At 51.8% G+C, this 19796-nt stretch overlaps 1 protein-coding gene across 2 annotated transcripts; it reads left to right on the top strand.

Annotated features, from left to right (window-relative positions):
- Positions 1–1671: 1671 nt before the first annotated feature.
- On the top strand, positions 1672–17303 carry AMER1 (APC membrane recruitment protein 1). Of its 2 annotated transcripts, none has more exons than XM_061178006.1 (2): positions 1672–1838; positions 13804–17303. In XM_061178006.1, the coding sequence occupies exon 2, from the start codon at positions 13904–13906 to the stop codon at positions 17291–17293; it is 3390 nt and encodes a 1129-aa protein (XP_061033989.1). In that variant the 5' UTR covers positions 1672–1838; positions 13804–13903; the 3' UTR covers positions 17294–17303. The 2 variants fall into 2 exon arrangements, with proteins under 2 accessions (XP_061033989.1, XP_061033990.1); XM_061178007.1 differs by lacking the exon at positions 1672–1838 and adding an exon at positions 1978–2056.
- The last annotated feature ends 2493 nt before the right edge of the window (positions 17304–19796 follow it).

The following is a 19796-nucleotide window of genomic DNA, read 5'->3' as shown; positions in this document are numbered from 1 at the left end:
AAGTTGCACAATGAGTTAGCCACAGCCCCCTCCTTCCTGACATTTATTTGGACCTAGGACTAGGAGAGGAGGTCTGATGTTCAAATACTGATTTTTGTTGGCCATGTATAGAATGTCATGGAAAGTCACGTAATATTATAAAAAGAATTGAGTTGAACTGTCAGAGTTGGAAGACATCAATGAGCTTGAACAGTCTTACCCCCTCCTTGTGGAGATGGGGTAATGGACTGGCCCAGAGAAGAAAACGGACTGGCCAAGGTCATACAGCAACTCTGAGGCAGAGTTGGAGCCAGATCCCAGCTCTAGCAGCCATGTCACTTCCTGTGCCCCACACATGCAGGGGCAGCAGTCCTCCTCTTACTAGTTTAGCAGCTGGATCTTTTCAAGGCAGACAGGACCTAATAGAGCAGCAGAGAACACTCCTCCTGCAATGCAAAAATGGCAGGCATTGCTCTCTAACCCCTCCCCTCTCCTCAACTTTACCACCTCCACCCCCACCCCCCCTGCTTTTTAGACTTTCACAGAGTTTTAGGGCTGGGCCTTCTGGATATTCTTGAGCTAGTGGTAGAACTGGATTCTTTGTTTCCTCTGCTCACCTGGCCCTGGCAGCCACCAATGCCATTTAATGCCCTCAGGCTATTTAGAGACCACCGAAGTTCAGGCTGGCCCCCTGCCACATCTCAGACACATCAGCGGCAAGGCTAGTACAGGCATCCTCACTCCACCTTCAACTTTGACCTCCAGTCTGGGCCCAGACAAGATTTTTCTCTCAATATCCATATTTTTCAGGGACAGGAAACTGCACAAAGCCTAGCTCACCATTAAAAGGTTGAGGAGGTCACTAGAGACCTTGGGGATCCCCTCAAATTCCGTAAAAGTTGGGAAATTTGGGTGAGGGTCAATCACGAAAACAGGTCTTTACAGAGAAAAGTGAAAGCAGCCCTGGACTGGGAGCCTGGGTTCTGAACTCCAAATCTGCCCCAGTCGCTGGTAGGGTAGGTGACCTTGGGGAAGCACTTTCTCTTCTCTGGGCAGCAGCAGGCCCTTCAGTAACTGGTGGAAGCTGGACTCTATGGTCTCTTAAGGCTCCAGTGGGCTGAAGAGGCGGAGGAAGCTGGGACGCGGGCGCTGCAATTCGTTTTCCTGGCAGGTGAGCCCCTCGGCGAGGCCCAGGGGCGCGTGCCCCGGGGCCCTGTTTCTATGCCTAAGGATGGGCCCGGCAAGGTGCCAAAGGGCTTTGTAGTCCCCAACCTCTCCGCCCCCGCCTCTCCCCGCCGGCCTCTCGCTCTGGAATAAACTGCCGGGTGGCGGCCAGGGCGCCGCAGCGCGATTGCACCGCGGCCACGGAAATGGGAACGCATGCAAAATCGAAACCGAGCTCCAAGGCTCCAGCGAGCCCCATCCGGGCGGGACCAGCCCCTCGAGCTTGCGGTGTCGCCAAGCAGCGACCAGCCTAGCGTGGGGGGGGGAGTGGGGAGTCCCAGCGAGGGGTTCTGCAGCCTCTACGTCCCCTGCCAACACCACGCCCGCGCTTATTTGCATTTAAAGAGAAACGCACCAAGGAAAACAGTGGGCGAGTCGGGAAACGCCTTCTCACCGTGGCGATTGGGCCATACGCCTGCCAATCAGGGCGCCGATGCCCCACCCTGTGGCTGTGGAGTCCGGGGGGAAGGGTATGGGGGAGCTGCCCAGAGCTTGGGGTAGGGGAGCCGGTGCAGGAGGTGACTGGAGCCGCAGGGGCGGCGGTGGCGACTCTCTCAGCCGTGGCAGCCAAGGTTCCAGCCCCGGCCAGGGAGGCGCAAAAGACAATAAGCAAGCTGGAAACCGGACCGGGCCGGGTAAGCATTGCGCGCGGCCAGGAGCCTCCGCCTGCCCGCCGTCCGGTGCAGTCTCGCGTGCTCCGCTCTGGCCGCCTGGAGAGGAGCTCTAAGGGCTGGGCCGGTCGGCATCCGGACCGCTCTGCGCTCCCCTTTGGAACCCGCTTTGAGGATTGTCCGGTGAGGGCCAGAGCAGTGTCCCCTGGGCGCGAGCGACCGCTGCTAGAGGCGGAGAAGAGGTGGGCAGGCCGGCGGGCTATCCTGGGCCATGCCTTGGGGCTCTCGGGGGAGGCGGGGATGGGGCCCCACACGTGCTGCCCTGCGGTCTCGGGAGGGGAGCAGCCAACCAGCACTCCCAGCGGTGCATTTGTAGGCCAGGAGCTTTACAGCTTTGTTGTAGCACATTAGCTGGAACAGCTGTGTTACGCGGGTATTGCTCACCCCAGCGGCTCGGCTGCCGCCCCGCCCCTCCCCTCCCCTGCGCATCTCCTGCCTCTCCCTGTCCTCTAGGGACGAAGACAGCGCGCTAGGCTGGGCCCGACGGGTACTTACTTTGGCGTGGATTGGGGTATCTACATTGTCTGCCTTCTCCCTGGGGGAGCTCATTTGGGCCTGTGGTCTGCTCACTTCCCTTTGGAACCTCGGCCTTGAGGCCCCAACAGCCGCGCCCCCTGCTCCTGGGCCTCCGGGCGCATCTGGCGCCCCCCCCCACCCCGTCGCGGACAGGCGGGCTGGCAACCCGGCTCTCGCTGTACCTTGCGTTAGGGCAGCAGCTCAAGCTAGTCCTTGGGTTAGAGCTGCAAGGCCGCTTTGTGTCCCCCACCTACCCCCCCCCCCGCCTCGCCTCCTCTCCCCTTGGAGGGCACTGGCCGCGTTTTTCTCTCCAGCCTCCGGTTTAAAAATAGCGATAAGCATGGTGGGGTGTGTGTGTATGTGGGGGGGAGGGTGTTCTGTGCCAGAGGCCGAGGGAGCAATTATTGTAGTAGGGAACGAACCGTTTGGGTGTGTGTGAGAGCTAGAGAGTCAGCCAAACCCTCCAACTTCGCAGTTACTTAAAATACCCAGGCTGCCGGGCCGCTGTCATTGTCTGCTGCAGACACCTTTGACACTGGTGACCGCTGGACTTTGCCTAGGCTTTCCGGTGGTGAGGGGTTGTGCCCTCCAGGCGCGCCACAGCCCGGGCGGCAGCTGGCCTGGCCCCGCAGAGCCGGCCTCGGTTTGGCCAGACTTGTCTTGGCACGGGCCGCGGGGTCAAGGTGAGCCTTTGCCCCTCACACACTAACATCTCCCTCTGCAGCTTTGCCTGCCTGCTGCATTCATCTGGGCTGGGTGGAGGGTGCTGCGCTGTTGGACTCTGCACCCCTTGGGGATTCCAGCAGAGCCCCCTCCCCGAGTGCAGCTCCCCTCATTCGGCCCCGGCCCCATCCACCGCTGTGTGCCTCTGGCAATGGACTCTAGGCCTTTCTGAGGAACAAGAGGGAGGGAGCTACCTAGGGGCTTGAAAGGCTTTTCTTGGACATTTGACCCACCTCTGAGGGTGGAGAACTCTGTGGGCTGCAGGGCCCAGGCAAAGCCTAGGTACCTTTGAGAGGAGACAGTGAGACCCAATAAATCCCTCACTTAAGGGAAGGCTAGCTGGGGACCTTTGCGACACTAGCCAGGACTGCAGATACTACACTACAGTCACCTCCTCTCACTTTGACCAAGCACCAATACAGTCCCCCTACTTGCAGCTGGGCATCCCCGGCCCAGAGCTGGACATGTCCTCTGCACTGCCTCTAACCAACAGCCACCTAACATATCTGCCCTATATAACTCCCTCCCCACACCCAAACCCACTCACTGCACTGTCCAAATTCTCTTCCCTCTCAGCTCTGGGCCTATCTCCTCAGTGCCTTTCCTGCCTGTCTCTTGCAGTCCATGATGACCTCTTCCTTCTCAGAACTCAGAACTCCTCCAGGCTGCCTGCATCCCTTGGGCATTTTGGGGCTTAAATTATAATAGGAGACAAATTATAATTGAGTTTCCCTGCCTCTACTTTGTCTCCCTGATATCATGGATGTTTGGGTTCTTTTGGAACCTCTCAGGGGGGTAAAGGAAACCTGGATCTCAGCCACAATCCCCTCAAAGCCTAGCAATGCATAGCAGTTAATGAATGCTCCGGAAGGACTTGCCGTCTGTAAAGCTTTGGAGAAGACCTTTACCTCTCCAACTGGCACTTGTCCTGGTTCATATGAAAATGATTAGAAAAATGATACTGAAGGCTCAGATATTTATTGAGTATACTTAATGAAGATTGAGAAGGGGGATGGGTTACATCTGAAATTAAAAGTAAATAAATCATGATGTCTCCCTTCAATAAGCTCAGGACCTGGACTGCCCAGTCCCCAGACTACACTACCTTTGGTTGCTGATTCATGAGTCTAGAGGCAAACTACCATGGAGAGAGATGAGAGATCTGTATATACAGGGGAATTGTCCTGGGAAGCCTCCAGAAATTAGAGGGGTTTGTTTAGGCAAAGGATAGTGGTATAAGCAAAATTAGGAGTAGGAGGGGGTGACTTGCAAGCAGGCTGAGTGCAGTGACAGTCTTTTCTGGTTGATACTGTAAGGTAGAAAGGAGGTTGGGGCCCAGTGGTGGTGGGGTTCCCAAGTGCCAGGTTGTGGAATGAGGATCTGATCTTGGGGGAATGGAGGAAGGGGCCATCAAAGAATGGGGAATTGGGAGGTTTTGATATTTTTTGTGTGCAAATATGCCACAATAAAATGGGATTTTAGAAAGAGTTTTAGAATGGGGTCTTAGAAAGGGATAGGAAGAGCACCATAAATTGGGCAGGTAAGAGGCCACCTTTGGATCTGAAAGAACTGGGGGGCAGGCTATCTCTAGAGGGAAACTGTATCTTGTCAGCCTCTCTTTGGCCTTGCAGGGGGTTGGGGGAAAGGAGGGAGCCTGGAGCATACATACCAATGTGGTGGAGGCTAAGTGTCCCTCAGGCCTCTGCTGATCCTTTTTCTCCCAGCTGGACAGGCCTTCAGGGAGCACCAGTTTGGACACCTATGTTTACAGATGGGAATCCTGAGGCATTGGAAAGCAACAGGGACTTGCTTAAGGTCACACAGCATTTAGGGAGAGGCTGCTGCCTCCTGTGCAGTGACTCCACTGTATCCCACTGTCTCCAGCAGCCTCCATTCAACACAAATCAGCACAAATTGCATTAACTAACCCCTCATCTTACCTCACCCATTCATCAAGAGTGAAGGGATGCTAAGTTAGCTTTCTAGGAACTCCTCCCCTGGCATGTCTCTTGCGTTTTAGTCTTGGTCTACAGCCTGTCAGGGGCTGAAAGTTTCAGGAAGGGAGGTAATTGAAAGAAGTTGGCAGTCCAGTGATTCTCTCCTAGTATAGTGGAGGTGTTAAAAATTCCTCAAGAACTGTTACATTTACAATCTCTGAACCAGGGGACAAAGGGAATGAGAGAAATAGCAACAAGTCTGGCTTGCTTGTAGAAACAAAGAGGGAGAAGGGCTTCCAGCCCCCTCATTTACAGATGGGCTACAAGAGGGCATGCCCAGTGTTATTTCATCAGTGCCCCTGCCTCAAATCCTGACCAGGCAGATAGACTAGGTGATAAAAGTAAAGCCCTCGGAGGAGGCGTTTCATAGCCTTCCTGTGTCATTCATTCCTGGGTTACCCATCTCATTGCCAGGAAATTCTTTCTCAGCTCTAACCTGAGCCTCTCATGCTATGCTTAAACCAACTGTGTGTGTGTTGGGGGGTGGGGTTGAGAGCAGCTGGCCACCATTGCTCTTCTGCTTAACAATTCATTGGAGATTTCATGGGCATTAAACCATCTCTTCCACCTCCAACTTCTATTCTCTGAATTAAATAATCACAGTCTTTTCACCTCTCCTTGGTCTTATTTTTCAAACCTGTGCATGTGTAAGTATATCACTAGCAAGGCAGGCAGGGAAACCAGAACCACTGCAGAGGTGCAGGTGCCAGCCGAGTGAGGGTGCATTGCTCCCCTGCACCTCCCCTTTTGGGATTAGGGGATAATATGAACAATGGAGGAAATGGCCCGAGGGAGCTTGGTGGAGTCAGAGGCAGCCATAGTGGTGCTGCAGGGGGTGGGGGTGGGGGAGCTTTGCGACCCTTTGATCTACATTTCTTGCTGCAGAGCCTTCATTGCTTTCATCTCCTACAGGTTTTTCCCCCCCTGCTGGGTTTCGAAGCAGATACTAACCCCTCTTCTCTAGCCAGTACTCCTCAGCCCTCCCTGCTGGGGGCTGCAGCTCTTTCCGGAGAGAAAGGGCTAGGCCCAGACAGTTGTGGTCCCCCTCCTCTCTGTATATGTATGAAATATTCATAGGCTAGGCCTCGTGCATTCAGAAAGAGTAAAATGCTGGGTGGTCTTGCAGGGGGTAGAAGTGAGAGGCATGAGGAGTGAGGCTGGGCCACAGTACACCTCTGTTCTGCAGTGGACCCAACCAGCTAGGCATCCAGGCCTCCCAGTGAAGCCTAGGATCCCCAACATCCCATTCCCTCAACATGCCTCCTGACTCAGCAGCCACTAGAAAACTGGACACAGGACCGCCCTTTCCCCAGCTTCTCATGCATCCTGGGGGAAGCAGATGCCCGGTCCAATCTCCCATTTCTACATGGGAAAACAGAGGCCCAGAACAGGGAAGGGATTTATTTGCCCAAGGTTACATGAGAGCACAAAGCTCCTGGCCCCCAATTCTAGGCTTCTTTCTCTAAGCACACTGATCCTGATCCCCACCCCCCAAACCTCAGTTTCCTTACCTGGTCTCTCACATAGGGTATGGTGCATACAGAGGGGTGGATACATAGGAAAGTCAGGAGTCTCCATTGTTCACTCCACCCAGCTGCTCCTCTTCAGGCTTTCCTCGGCTGCCTTCTCACATCTGTTTCCCTGGGGTTAGCTCCTCTCTTGTTCTTCATCTGAACAGGGGTGGAAGGAGGTAGTGCCTGTCTTTGATCTCACCCTTGCTGGGTTAGTACTGACATAGTGGAAACCTTATGATGCAGGCATGACACCTTCCTTGGATACATTCCTCTCTAAGGGGGTTGGAAGCCTGAGAGGGGAGTGGCAAGTAGGTGGCTCCCAGAGCCCCCACCGTTCCAGGCAAGTTGGGTAGGCAGCCTCAGCAGCCTGAGGAGAAAGATGGAGCATCAAGAAGATTCACCAGGAAAGCCTGTTTCTAGGCAGAGGCAGTGTCTAGGTGACCACACCTCCCAGACTGGAGAAGCCCCTGTATATTTGGGGCTGAAGCTAAGGGGCAGAGAAGTGAGCCTAGGAAACCTGCAAAGGGCATGCAGAGAGCAAGTCTTGTAAGTCAGGCAAAGGAGTTTGGCCTTGATCCTGTAGGCAATGCGGAATATTTGGTAAGTAGAGGAGTGATGTGCTGAAATCAGGATTGTAAGAAAATGAATCTGGCAAGGGTGTGCAGGATGGATGAGATGGAAGTGGGGAGGCACGGGGTGGGATTTCAGTGTCATGGCAGGGAGGAACCAGAGGGAACTCTGCTAAGATGCTTTTGTCATCCTCATAGGACCGGGAGGGGTGGGGGGGAATCTGACGAGCTGGAGTGGAGAAGGTAGCTGCAAGAGGCCCCATCACAAGGGCACGTTATTGAACATCTGCTTGGTACCTAGCAAGTAATCTGTCTTTTACATTTATCATCTCTAATCCTTACTGCAATTCTACACGGTAGGTAGCATTTTCTTCATTTTATAGATAAGGCGTTTGAGTTTCAGAAAGGTTAGGCCACTTTCTCATATCCCACAGCCTGAAAGGGATGAAGCTGGCATTTTAGTTCTGGGCTGACAAACTCCAGCTAAATTAGAATTCAGTTGAACCAACGTTGTTTGAGCTCCTGCTCTGTGCTAGATATGGTGACTACTGTATAAGATGAAGGCGGGTGCATTGAGAGAAATGAAAAGACAGAGGCCTGCCAGAATGAATTGCCCAAGGCTGAGTATGTTAATTCATTTGACGGACTAGTGGTGGGGGAGTAGGAGCAGGGGCTAGAGGGCCCAGTTTGGGGTCTGTGCTGCATCTAGAGTTGGTGGGATGCCCCCTTGAGAAGAGGTGCCCCTCAGGAAGCCTGCAAATTAGGGGAGGAATGGTTTCAGGGATAGCTTGGGTGGGGCTCTGCCAGCAGCCTTTACAGCTCCACCAAAGAATACCAAGCTAGACAGCCCTTCCTTCAGGTCCTGAAAAAAATGATTTTGAGAGTAGACTTTGGCTGTGGGCTTTAGAAACGGTTGATTCAAATTCCAAATCTCATAGATCATTTTCCTTAAATAATAGCTCAAATTCTTTGTCCCCGTTTTGTCTTTACCTTTATCTTTGTCCCCACTGGCAGGTTTCTGTTTGGACCTTTTTTTTGGCCCCTCAAACTTATCTCCCAAGGAAAAGAAGAGTAGAGGAACATATTCCACGGTTTGGGAGTAGTGATGGTGGGGTTGCTGATGAGGAGAACAGCCACAGGCTGGGTTGGCAGCTCTTGGATTCTGAAGTCAGCAGGCTTTCTGGAATGTGCTAGGTGGGGCCAAAATAGTGGTAGCCAGTGAGGACTGGAAATGCTTCAGAGAAGGCTCAGCTGGGTTGGGACAGGAGTGTGATGGGAGGGGGAGATGATGGCTCTTGCAGGTGTGAGGGGAACCTGCACAGTCCTTACTCTCAGTCTTCTTCCTTTGATTAGGGGCCAGAACGGTGCAGCAGAATGGCATAGAATTGGGACTCAAAGAGGCCTGGAAACTGGTGTGGCTCTGTCATCATCCCACTGTGTGACCTTAGGCAAGTCTTTTCCCAAGCCTAGGCAGTTTCCTTTTCTGTGACAAGGAGTTACCATCCCCTACCAGGCCTGATTAATGGATTGCTGGGAAGGAGAAATGGGGAGTGAGGAAGTGGGGAACACTTTGTAAGCTGATAAGTACCATGAGTGGATAAAGGACATCCGTTGATTTGCATTTCCTTTGATGCTGGTACTTTAGCTGAGTTTGAATTGTTGACCTTTCTGGCTTGGGCTAGAGAACCTGGCTACTTGAAATTCCCAGATAATCCAGAGCTGTTAGCCAGTAGCTGATTTGAGGCAACATTTTGAGTTCCTGAATGTCAAATGTTGGCTAAAAGAACAACTAAAGCCTCCTGTGAGATAACTGCACAGTCACCCTCATTTACCATTTGGGTAAACTGAGGCCCAAGGAGGTTTGGTGACATACCCTTAGAGCACTGGGGAGCACTTTAGTCAACCCTGACTGAGGTGGTTTTGCTGCTAGAAACTGTCCAACTATAGTTTGAATAAAATACATATAAAACTAGTTGCCATGTTTTTGAGCCTCTGTTATATAATGCATTTTATTTGGTACTCTATATACATCGGTTTTGTTCCTTAAAATAGCTTTAAGAGGTAGGCACTCTTAATAGCATCATTTTCCAGTTGGGGAAACTGAAAGAACTTGCTGGATTTCCCCCAGGTAGGCAGAGCTGATTACAGTGCAGAACTGGCTGACTCTCAGGGAGTGGGGGGCTGGGCTTCCTGTCCTTACTACTCCTTCCTTAGACCACCCTCCCCCACATACATGAGGGCAGGATGGGCCCAGAGTGGGCTTGCTCCCAGGAAAACTTCTTGGAGGAGGTCTGGGAAACTATGACTAGTTGAGGCCATGCCTCTGGAGCTACTGCTTAAATCCACACACTTCTTCCCTGAACTCAGCCTTCTCTAAGTTGGCTGAGCTGGCCCCAGGAAATAGGGCTGGGAGCAGAATGTTTAAGACTTGGTGGAGCTGTTTCCTCCTTATCGAGAAGGATTCCTGGGGCAGGTTTGTGACTGGTCTCCTGCCTGTATTTTGAAAGGAGGGGAGAAGGAAGAAGCTCTGCCCTAGCTCTGACCTAGCCTTTCACTGGTCCGAGAATGGCCTCGGGAGCAGGGTTGCCCACAGCCCAATTCTGGCCATGCTAGCAACAGCTGTAGCAAGTGGCCCCTGCCAGGGACCACAGAGTAGCCTTAGAGGGTTCCCTCACCCACCAGTCCACCTGAAACTTAGACAGCCGTACAGGTTGAGAAACCTAAGGGTGGAGGGGCTCTGCATTTAGCAGGACCACTTTCTTGGCAGGAACCATGAAGGGAGCCAGCCTCAGCCTGGAGGAGCTGCAGAATCTGTCCCTTTGCTGTCCCCTTTGCCTTCTGCCCCACCTCACTCTCCTGACCAGTGTACTCTGTGGTCCCGAATAAAGGCAGCATAGCCCACTGGGGAAGGACAGCATTGGGACCTGGTGAGGTAGTAAGGTGTATGGAGAAGGGGCCTGGGCCAGAAGTGGCTAGGTGGGGCTGGGCTAGGGGGCTACTAGCCCTGGGTGATTCCTGCCACCTCCTGTCCTACTGTCTTACAGGGGGATACAGGGAAGAGACACTATGAGTGGGGTACATGGCTCTGGGAGGGACAAGGCAGGGAGGTAGGAGACAGCATAGTTTCAAGGCTGGTCCTTGCCAGCGAAGATAACCCTGGGCCTAGTTAGGAGGAAAGCCTGAAGCTGGGGGAAGAGAATTTCATTCCAAGGGACACAGCCTTGCCTAGTTCACCCACTCCCACCACATACACAGAGGGCTTTTTAAACTGCCCTTAACGGAGGACTTTGTATAAATCCACGAACATGTCTTTAAAATCCCCTCACACCTGGCTCTTCCTTAGCATGAGCCAAGGCAGCTAGTCCCTTGGACTTCCTGTAGTGAATGGCTTTCTCAAATGAGTGGCCTTTTACACATGGTCTGCTACTTCCTAAGAAACTGGGATCTGACCTGAAATAACGGTAATGCCAACCTTTCTCATTTGCTTTGCACTTTACAGTTTACAAAGTGCTTTTGGTGTCCATTATCCCATCTAACCTCACATTACTGCAGTGGACTGGGGAGATAGAGGGGGTAGATAGAGGAGCTATTTTGATCTCCATTTCACAAACACCCAAGGCTCAGAGGAGTGCCTTGGCCTGTTCAGGGTTCCTTGGCATGGTATGCAACACAGCCCTGTGGCCCATGGCTCCTTCCACAACATACTGCAGATCCCTGTGACAGGGAAGGGGACAATGTAGAGAGCAGTGGACTGGCCTCTACTCCAACGGAGCACAGAAGCAAGGGCAAGAGAAAGCCCAAAGGGACTACCCTCAAGCCAAGGCATCAAGGTTCTGGAAAGCAGCCCTCTTTGAGATTCAGTCTGCCTAATTCTTCTGTTCACAGGAATTCCAGCTCCAAAACCAGTAGGACAATTAAGCCTTTGATTCACAAGGATGGGTAAGCCCATAAGGTTTTTCACTTAGCCCTTGATCTTCCTTGATGACTAGTCTTGCCCATCCTTTCCCCTAAATAATTGCCGTTTTTACTCACTCCTGTCTAACAAGGCCCAGATTGAATGCCTCCTTATCAAGGCAGCTTTTCTGAGCCCAGGAGCTATCTTTCTGCCTTTCAAGTTTATCCTGGGATATGATCACAAGGTCTGAAGAATGATACTTCAACACTCTGCTTAAGCAATAATGGGGACTCTTCTCTAAGGCCTGCATCATATTGTGCCTTCAGACTGTTATATATAGGTTTTTCTACCTGTTAGCCTAGGGGATCCCCAAAAGCAAGGACTGGGGTTTCCCCTTCTGGCAGCACTGAGCTTAATAACTATCATTTAACCAAATGTTCTGGAGAGGTTCATTTCATGAATTCCACAGAGGGGGGTAGAATTTCACAAATAACTCCGTTTATTGCCACCCCATCTCCTCAATGCCCAGCACCATAATGACAACACTGTCAGTAATTTCAGGGCTGAGGTAAAAACATCTGTGCTCTGGAAAGTGAGCGATTCAGATAGATGATAGGGCCCTTATTCCCATGAGACCCTGGGGCAGAGGACTCTGAGTGTATGTGTGTATGATTGTGTATTTGAGGGGTAGCACTGTCTATTGTGAGTCTGTCAGTTACAGGGCTGAGCTGGAACAATGCCATGTTAAAGTATGTCACACAGAATCAAAAAAACAAAAACCTAACCTGAGCAAATGGCAATACAGATCTCTGCAGAGAGGGGATCAGATGAGGTTTTTTTTTCTCTTATTTTCTGGATAACCAGCCATTATCTTGCTCCTAGTTTAATATTCAGTTCTGCAGAGCCCCTGATGGAAGCCTGGATCACATTGATGATTCAAGTGTCAGGCCAAACAAGGCACAAGGCACAAAGTTAATATTTGCTAGACAAGATCAGGGACTCCAGCAAGGTTCCTCTAATGAGGTCAGAGGCCAGAGTGTAGCTGCCAGGCTCTCTCCACCTCCAGTGCTGACCCTTAGTTTCACTGCAGGTGAATGTGTGAGTGTTATTACCGTGGCAACCAATCACAGGGCTGATGTGCTGGCTAGCTGCTCTTAGGACAACAGTGTTGCTTGCCTCTCCTTCTCTCTCTCTGGCTCCCAGCAGCTGTTCTGCCTCCCTTCCCTACCCAAGCTCCTTATCTGCTGGCGGCTACCCTACAGAGAGGGGACAGTGGTGAGGGACTTTCCAGGGAGGGGTCATTGGGTTTTAGCAGGCTGGTCACTGATCCAGCTGTCAATCAGTTGTAGTCACTGGAATGAATACATCAGACAGTGGGGTTGGGGAGGGGGATATGTTGGGGTAGGTGGTGGCTAGCTCTTCTTTTTATTCCATCTCTGTGACATTTGGATATTTAGAGGATTGGGAGCTTAGACCAGAAGGGTGTGTCTTGCACCAGGCTTGTTTATTTATTTTTTTATTAATTTAAAAAAATTTTTATTGGAGTATAGTTGCTTTACTATATGTTAGCATATAGAAACTAATGTTTTGTTAGTTTCTGTTGTATAGCAAAGTGAATCAGCTATATGTATACATATATCCCCTCTTTTTTGGATTTCCTTCCCATTTAGGTCACCACAGAGCATTGAGTAGAGTTCCCTGTTGCACCAGGTTTATTTATTTAAATAGCTGTTGAGAGCCTAACTCCCAGACCAGGGACATGAATCATGTGGCGTTGTGCCTTCAAGGAGTTCCCTTTCTAGATAGGGAGCTAGATGGGGGCCAAAGTAACGAAAGGAGCAGAGAAGAAACAGTCTGCCTCATGGTTCTAAAGTGGAACTTGGAGGTTTCAGCTGCTGAGGGCCACATTAAAATCTGTTCGCAGCAGGACAGTAACTAGAGAGTCTGACCTAGACCTACCCCTCACATAACCACTATGACAGGGAGGTATTTCTAGGTGTCTTGGACAGAGGATACTGAATCCCGGAGAGTGCCTTGCCCCAAGGCTACCATGCCATCTTAGCTGATCCTGGATTGCAGCTCTGGAATGTGGGTCTGCAAGGCTCCTACTCTGAGCTTTTGAAGGTCTGAGCATGGTCCTACAGGCAATTTAAGGAGCCTGGGGGAAGAAGGTGAAACTTCAGGTCTACTTTTCTACCCAGCCCAAGGCAAAATGTCAGTGAGAGCCCTGGCTAATGTGAAATTGAGGCCTGGATGTTGCAGAACCCAGTGAATACCTAATGGGCTATTTTGCCAGATGCTTTTCAAAAATTCTGTGTCATAAGAGTTGACTTCCCTTCTGCCTTTCCTGCCTCTCTACTCCACCCCCTTTGATAATCCCTCTCATGACCAATAGCACTGTGGGCCTTTTTCATATCTGCAGTTCCCCCTGCCCAGTGCTCCCCTGAGCTTAAGGTGACCTGAAGTGAGTGGACCCAGCAAGTGGGGTAAGGGTGATGGCTGCCCGTTGCTCAGTGTAGGGTTTTGCTGCCTTGGGGCCCAGAGGAGGCTGGCCCAGCAAGTCAAGCATATGGAGTGCATTAAGGTTTTCCCTACATTTTCTCTTACATTCTGGTTCCACTCAAGCCTGAAACCACAGACACCTGTGAAAACAAACCCAGCCTGGTTGCTTGCTCACCAGTACTGTCTCTCTGTCTTTGTCTCTCTCATCTTCAGCCCCAACTGTGATGCTTCCTGACTGATGATGTTATAACAGTGCCCAGAAGCCAGAAGGCTGCATTTTTCAGCTGAACATACCTGAGTTGTCCCCACCATCATGGAGACCCAAAAGGATGAAGCTGCTCAGGCCAAGGGAACAGCAGTCTCTGTGGATACCCAGGACCAATGGGCAGAGAAAGGAGCCAAGAACAAGGCAGCTGAGATGACAGAAGGGCCAGCATCAGAGCAACCCTCATCTGGCCCAGGTAGGCTGAAGAAAACTGCCATGAAACTCTTTGGTGGCAAGAAGAGCATCTGTACCCTGCCTAGTTTCTTTGGAGGGGGACGAAGCAAAGGTTCTAGGAAAGGCAGCTCTAAGAAGGGTCTTAGCAAGAGCAAGACCCACGATGGCCTGAGTGAAGCAGTCCATGGCCCTGAAGACATTGTCAGTGAAGGAAATGGCCTCTCCTTACCTTTGCCTGAGTCATCCTGCCGACTTCCCAGCTCTCAGAGTGCCCATGGATCTTTGGAGACAGACTCCAGATGCAAGACGTCTGTGGCTGGAGCCACAGAGAAAGCTAGGGCTGAGAAGGCTCCCTTTGTACCCAAGCCAAAAAAAGGCCTGAAAGGTTTTTTCAGCAGTATCCGCCGTCACCGGAAGAGCAAGGTCTCTGGGGCTGAGCAAAGTGATCCAAGAGCCAAGGAGCCTGAGGGGGCCAGAGGCAGGCCTCATGAGCATGTGAGCTCAGCCCTTCTGTCCCACACTGAGACCCTCCAAGCCCCAAGAAAGGAAAATGCCAAATCCCAAGATGTCCCTGGGCCAAAAGTTTCTTCAGTACCAGAGACTTCTCCAGCAGCCACTGAGCAGACAGCCTGCAAAGATCCAGAAAAAACCATGGAGGCCTGTGCCTCAGCACTCCTGCAGCCCAAACCTGCCCCTGAAGCCAGTGGCCCAGAGGAGCCCCATAGCCCAGAAACAGGGGAGAAGGTTGTGGCAGGAGAGGTAAATCCACCCAATGGCCCTGTGGGGGACCAGCTGAGCCTCCTCTTTGGGGATGTCACATCCCTGAAAAGTTTTGACTCACTGACAGGTTGTGGTGACATAATAGCAGAACAGGACATGGACAGTATGACAGACAGCATGGCCTCTGGAGGCCAGAGGGCCAACCGAGATGGGACCAAACGAAGTTCCTGCCTGGTGACCTACCAAGGAGGGGGCGAGGAGATGGCCTTGCCTGATGATGATGACGAGGAAGAAGAGGAAGAGGAGGTGGAATTAGAGGAGGAAGAAGAGGAAGTCAAGGAGGAAGAAGACGATGACTTAGAATATCTGTGGGCAAGTTCCCAGGTGTACCCAAGGCCCATTCTAAATCCAGGCTACCATCCCACCACATCCCCAGGCCACCTCGGTTACATGCTCCTTGACCCAGTTAGGTCTTATCCTGGCCTAGCCCCTGGAGACCTTTTGACTCCTCAGAGCGATCAGCAAGAGTCTGCCCCCAATAGTGATGAGGGTTATTATGACTCCACCACACCTGGACTTGAGGATGATTCAGGTGAGGCCCTGGGGCTTGTCCGCAGGGATTGCTTGCCCCGAGACAGCTATAGTGGCGATGCCCTCTATGAGTTCTATGAGCCAGATGATAGTCTTGAGAACTCCCCACCTGGGGATGACTGCCTTTATGACCTCCATGGTCACAGCTCTGAGATGTTTGACCCCTTCCTGAACTTTGAGCCCTTTTCTTCCTCTCGGCCACCTGGGGCAATGGAGACAGAGGAAGAACGGCTAGTGACCATCCAGAAACAGTTGCTGTATTGGGAGCTTCGGCGGGAGCAGCGAGAGGCCCGCGAGGCATGTGCCCGAGAAGCTCACACTAGGGAGGCCTACACCCAAGAAGCTCACACCAGGGAGGCCCATGCTCGAGAGGCCCACACCCGGGACGCTTATGTCAGAGAGGCCCGAGCTCGAGAGGCCTATGCCAGGGAGACCTGTGGCCGAGAGGTCCGTGCTCGAGAGGCTCAAGTCCGAGAGGTCCAAGTCCGGCAGGAGAAGCCCATCATGGAGTATCAGATGAGGCCTTTAGGGCCGTCAGTGATGGGCCTGGTGGAAGGGGCATCAGGGGCCTCTCAGACTTCCCACAGAGGAACCACCTCAGCTTTCCCTGCCACTGCAAGCAGTGAGCCAGACTGGAGGGACTTCCGTCCTTTGGAGAAGCGTTTCGAGGGAACCTGCTCCAAGAAAGATCAAAGTACCTGCCTGATGCAGCTCTTCCAGAGTGATGCTATGTTTGAGCCAGACATGCAAGAAGCAAATTTTGGAGGATCTCCCAGGAGGGCTTACCCTACTTATTCACCCCCTGAGGAGCCAGAGGAAGAGGAGGTTGAGAAGGAAGGGAATGCCACTGTGAGTTTCTCTCAGGCCCTTGTGGAGTTCACCAGCAATGGGAACCTCTTCTCCAGCATGTCCTGCAGCTCTGACTCTGACTCATCCTTCACTCAAAACCTCCCTGAGCTGCCCCCCATGGTGACCTTTGACATCGCTGATGTGGAACGGGATGGGGAAGGCAAGTGTGAAGAAAATCCTGAGTTCCACAATGATGAAGACCTTGCAGCCTCCTTGGAAGCTTTTGAACTGGGCTACTACCAGAAACGCGCCTTCAACAACTACCACAGCCGATTCTACCAAGGCCTACCCTGGGGTGTGAGCAGTCTCCCTCGATACTTGGGACTGCCTGGCATGCACCCTCGTCCTCCACCTGCTGCCATGGCCCTCAACAGGAGGAGCCGCTCCCTCGACACTGCTGAGACCCTGGAGCTGGAGCTCTCCAATTCTCACCTGGGCCAGGGCTACATGGAGTCTGATGAGCTTCAGGCTCAGCAAGAAGATTCAGATGAAGAAGAAGAGGAAGAATGGGGCCGAGACAGTCCCCTGTCCCTCTATACTGAACCTCCAGGGACCTACGACTGGCCTGCCTGGGCTCCCTGTCCTCTCACAGTGGGGCCAGGCCCTGCAGGAATAAGTCCTAGCCAGTTGGATGGGCCTTCCAGCCAGTCTCTATATAGACAGGCAGTCTGTTGCATATCTCCTGTCGCCATGTCAATGTTGCTGTCAGTATCAGGGCCAGAGCCAAGGGCACCTGGGGAATCCAAGTCTCAGCTAGCTCGACCTTCGCACCTACCCCTGCCCACGGGCCCTTGTTATAACCTCCAGCCAAAGGCCTCCCAGAGTCTGAGGGCCAGGCCTCGAGATGTGCTGCTGCCTGTTGATGAGCCCAGTTGCTCCTCCATTTCTGGAGGCTTCAGCCCCAGCCCTCTGCCCCAGGCCAAGCCTGTAGGCATTACCCATGGCATCCCTCAGCTGCCCAGGGTCCGGCCTGAGCCCACAGAGCCTCAGCCCATTCACTATGGGGCTTCCAGCCTTGACCTGTCAAAGGAGAGGGCCGAGCAAGGTGCCTCTCTTCCCACCAGCTACTCCTCCACTGCCATGAATGGAAACCTAGCTGAGTAGTCATCATCAATTCTGGAGTGGGGGGCATGGGGCCTGAGCATGTGAATGGGGATCAGGGTTGGGCAGAGGGGTGGGGGGTGGGGGTTGCTGTTTAACTTGAAAATCCTTTTGGCCAAGGAAAGCTCCTATGAGTTTTCACCTTTTTTTTCCCACTTCCCTTGTCTGCCATCTGTGGCCACATTCAGCTCAAGTACATCTGCCCTGGGAGATTGCTGCTGCTGCTGCTGTGCTCCAGTTTTTGCTTTTGGGTTTTTTTCTTGTGACCCAGGCAGGGTTTGGGATGCTGTAATTTTGTGCCTATTCCAGTTGCCAAGGTAGTGATTATATATATATAGCATGCATCCTTGACACAGACTGAACCCTTAGTGCCCTCCGCCACTTCTCCACCCAGTGAATGATGAACCACTGATGAGCAGCCGCATCTACAATGCCTCCCACTTGGGGACAGGGAGCTTGTTTGCTGTTAGCAATGTGAAATTACGGTACAGATCCCCCCACCCCCACTTCCTTTGGTCTTGGCATAGCTGCCACCATTACATCAGATGATATAATCTATTAGCCCCAGCTAGCTGTCCTCAGAGAGGATCAAGTAGCATGTGTCTCACTGCCTATTGCTGTGGACTTTGGCATCATAACCAGATGAGGGCCTTTTAACCTGGCCTGCTACAGCTTGGGTTGAAGACAAAAACGCTAATTCCCTTAATGGAGTGATCAAATTCATCTAGTTGCAAACAGAAGACAAAATAGGGTTCTATTGTAGACACTGCCATAAGTCTTGAGCTCTGGAATGATAGGATTTTTTCCTTCTTTGTTTCTTTAAGCTTGTGACTGCCTGAATTGCAGATGCTTTTGAATTTTGTTTCTTTTTTCCTCCAAAGGAAATTTTTATTATTACAAGGAACACATTCTTTTGATTGATATACAGGAAGAGAAGCGGCCTAAATTAGGCTTGGCAGTAGGGGCTGGGGTTTTTGCAGGTTGCAAGAGGATAGAAAAAGGAGGTTCATTTGTCCAGCCATCAGGAGAGAGGATTTCATACATTGCAGAGCTCATGGCAACTCAGCTTCTTTTGGGAAAATTGCTTCCCCCCGCCAAAGACAAAAACTTCCTTAAGCCTTGCCCACCCCTTCACTGGACGCAGTAAAGAGACTCCATGCTAGCATTCCCAAGAGACAGGACACCAAGGGCATTTAGGCTGCTGTTCCAGGCTCTCTAAAGACCTTTCATTTTCCAATTAGCCAAGTTCTTAGCATCATCAAAGGACCGTGCTTCTTGAGAGAAAAGACTGTGACCTGCCCTCACTCTGCCAAGCTGAAGGACTCTGATTTGTGTGGTAATTGCAGCCCTTTATGGAATGAATGGCACCCTCCCTTCTGCATTCACACAGTTTTCATGTTAAACTAGCTTGGAAATATTTGTGGGGAAGAGTTGCTGTCAGGAAAACATTGCAACAGGCTAATCTTGCTAGGCTCTACCTCTCATTAATCACCAACATGAGAGGGGTCCTTTTAAATTTCTTTATTGGAAATGGTATATGGAACATTTTTTACCTGGATATGTTGACCCAAATTATGATCCTTGCTCCCCTGACCCTGTCCCTATCCCCCACCCATCTCCATGCCTGTTAAGAGAAGTGGTAAACAGGGCTCTTGCTATTCCCAAGATATGGCAACTTAGCTTAGGAACAGATGCTGTTGGCCCCCCAAGTCAAGATGACTTTGTGGGCAAACCGCCACCTGGACAAGGGATGTGTCTGTGCTGGTCTTTGTCACCATTTCTCAGATTGGGGTTGGCCCAGTGCCCCTCACCACAAAGAGCAAACCTGGATGGTAGAAGCTGTACCCCTGGAAGCACCACATGAATTTGCATGGCACTGACACCAACACTCAAGGGACCCAGACCAGCTCTCCAGGCTGACTTTGTCTGCATTGTGAAGAAATGCATTAGTCATGGAGCTGGAGAATCAAAGAGGGTGAGGAAGGCCCTCCTCACCCCTAGCACAGCATTCCAGGAGAGAAGTGCCCAAATTCTGGCCTCTCACCAAAGCTGCCCTGGGAGGGTGGGGCTGAAATTGGCCTGGCTGTTTGGCAGGCAGGAAACACTCACCAAATGCCTTTACAACAGGGGAAAACCCACCACTTGCCTCTTCTGTCTCTGCTTATCCTTCATGGCAGCCTAAGCTGCTGTTTATATGTGGACTGTGCCAGTCACAGCAGGTAGTAGAGCCATCACCAACCTCCAGAGCCTGCTGAGTCTATCTGAGAAGAGAAAAAGTAGGTTGTCAGCCTTTGGCCAAGGGCTGAGAGCTGCCCTCTGTAACAAGAGGGCAGCAAGAGGTGCCACCTCTGCAGGGGGCAGTCATAGCTCTGACATACTTTGCTGGGCTTTGGAAGGTCGCATATCACAGTAAGTTTTAGCACTGAGCATCAGCTCATGGTTTGAACATTGTTGCCTGCAAGTCCTTTCACTGTCCTGGCCAGCCCAGAGACAGGATCCTCACCAG

The sequence above is a fragment of the Eubalaena glacialis genome, chromosome X, assembly GCF_028564815.1.
Source record: "Eubalaena glacialis isolate mEubGla1 chromosome X, mEubGla1.1.hap2.+ XY, whole genome shotgun sequence".
Lineage (NCBI taxonomy): Eukaryota > Metazoa > Chordata > Mammalia > Artiodactyla > Balaenidae > Eubalaena > Eubalaena glacialis.
Note: the sequence above shows the minus strand (reverse complement) of the source record. Positions and strands in the feature narration are given on the sequence as shown.

Bases quoted from the DNA above. Each gene is read 5' to 3' on its own strand.
- AMER1 (XM_061178006.1), top strand. From the start codon at position 13,904: ATGGAGACCCAAAAGGATGAAGCTGCTCAGGCCAAGGGAACAGCAGTC.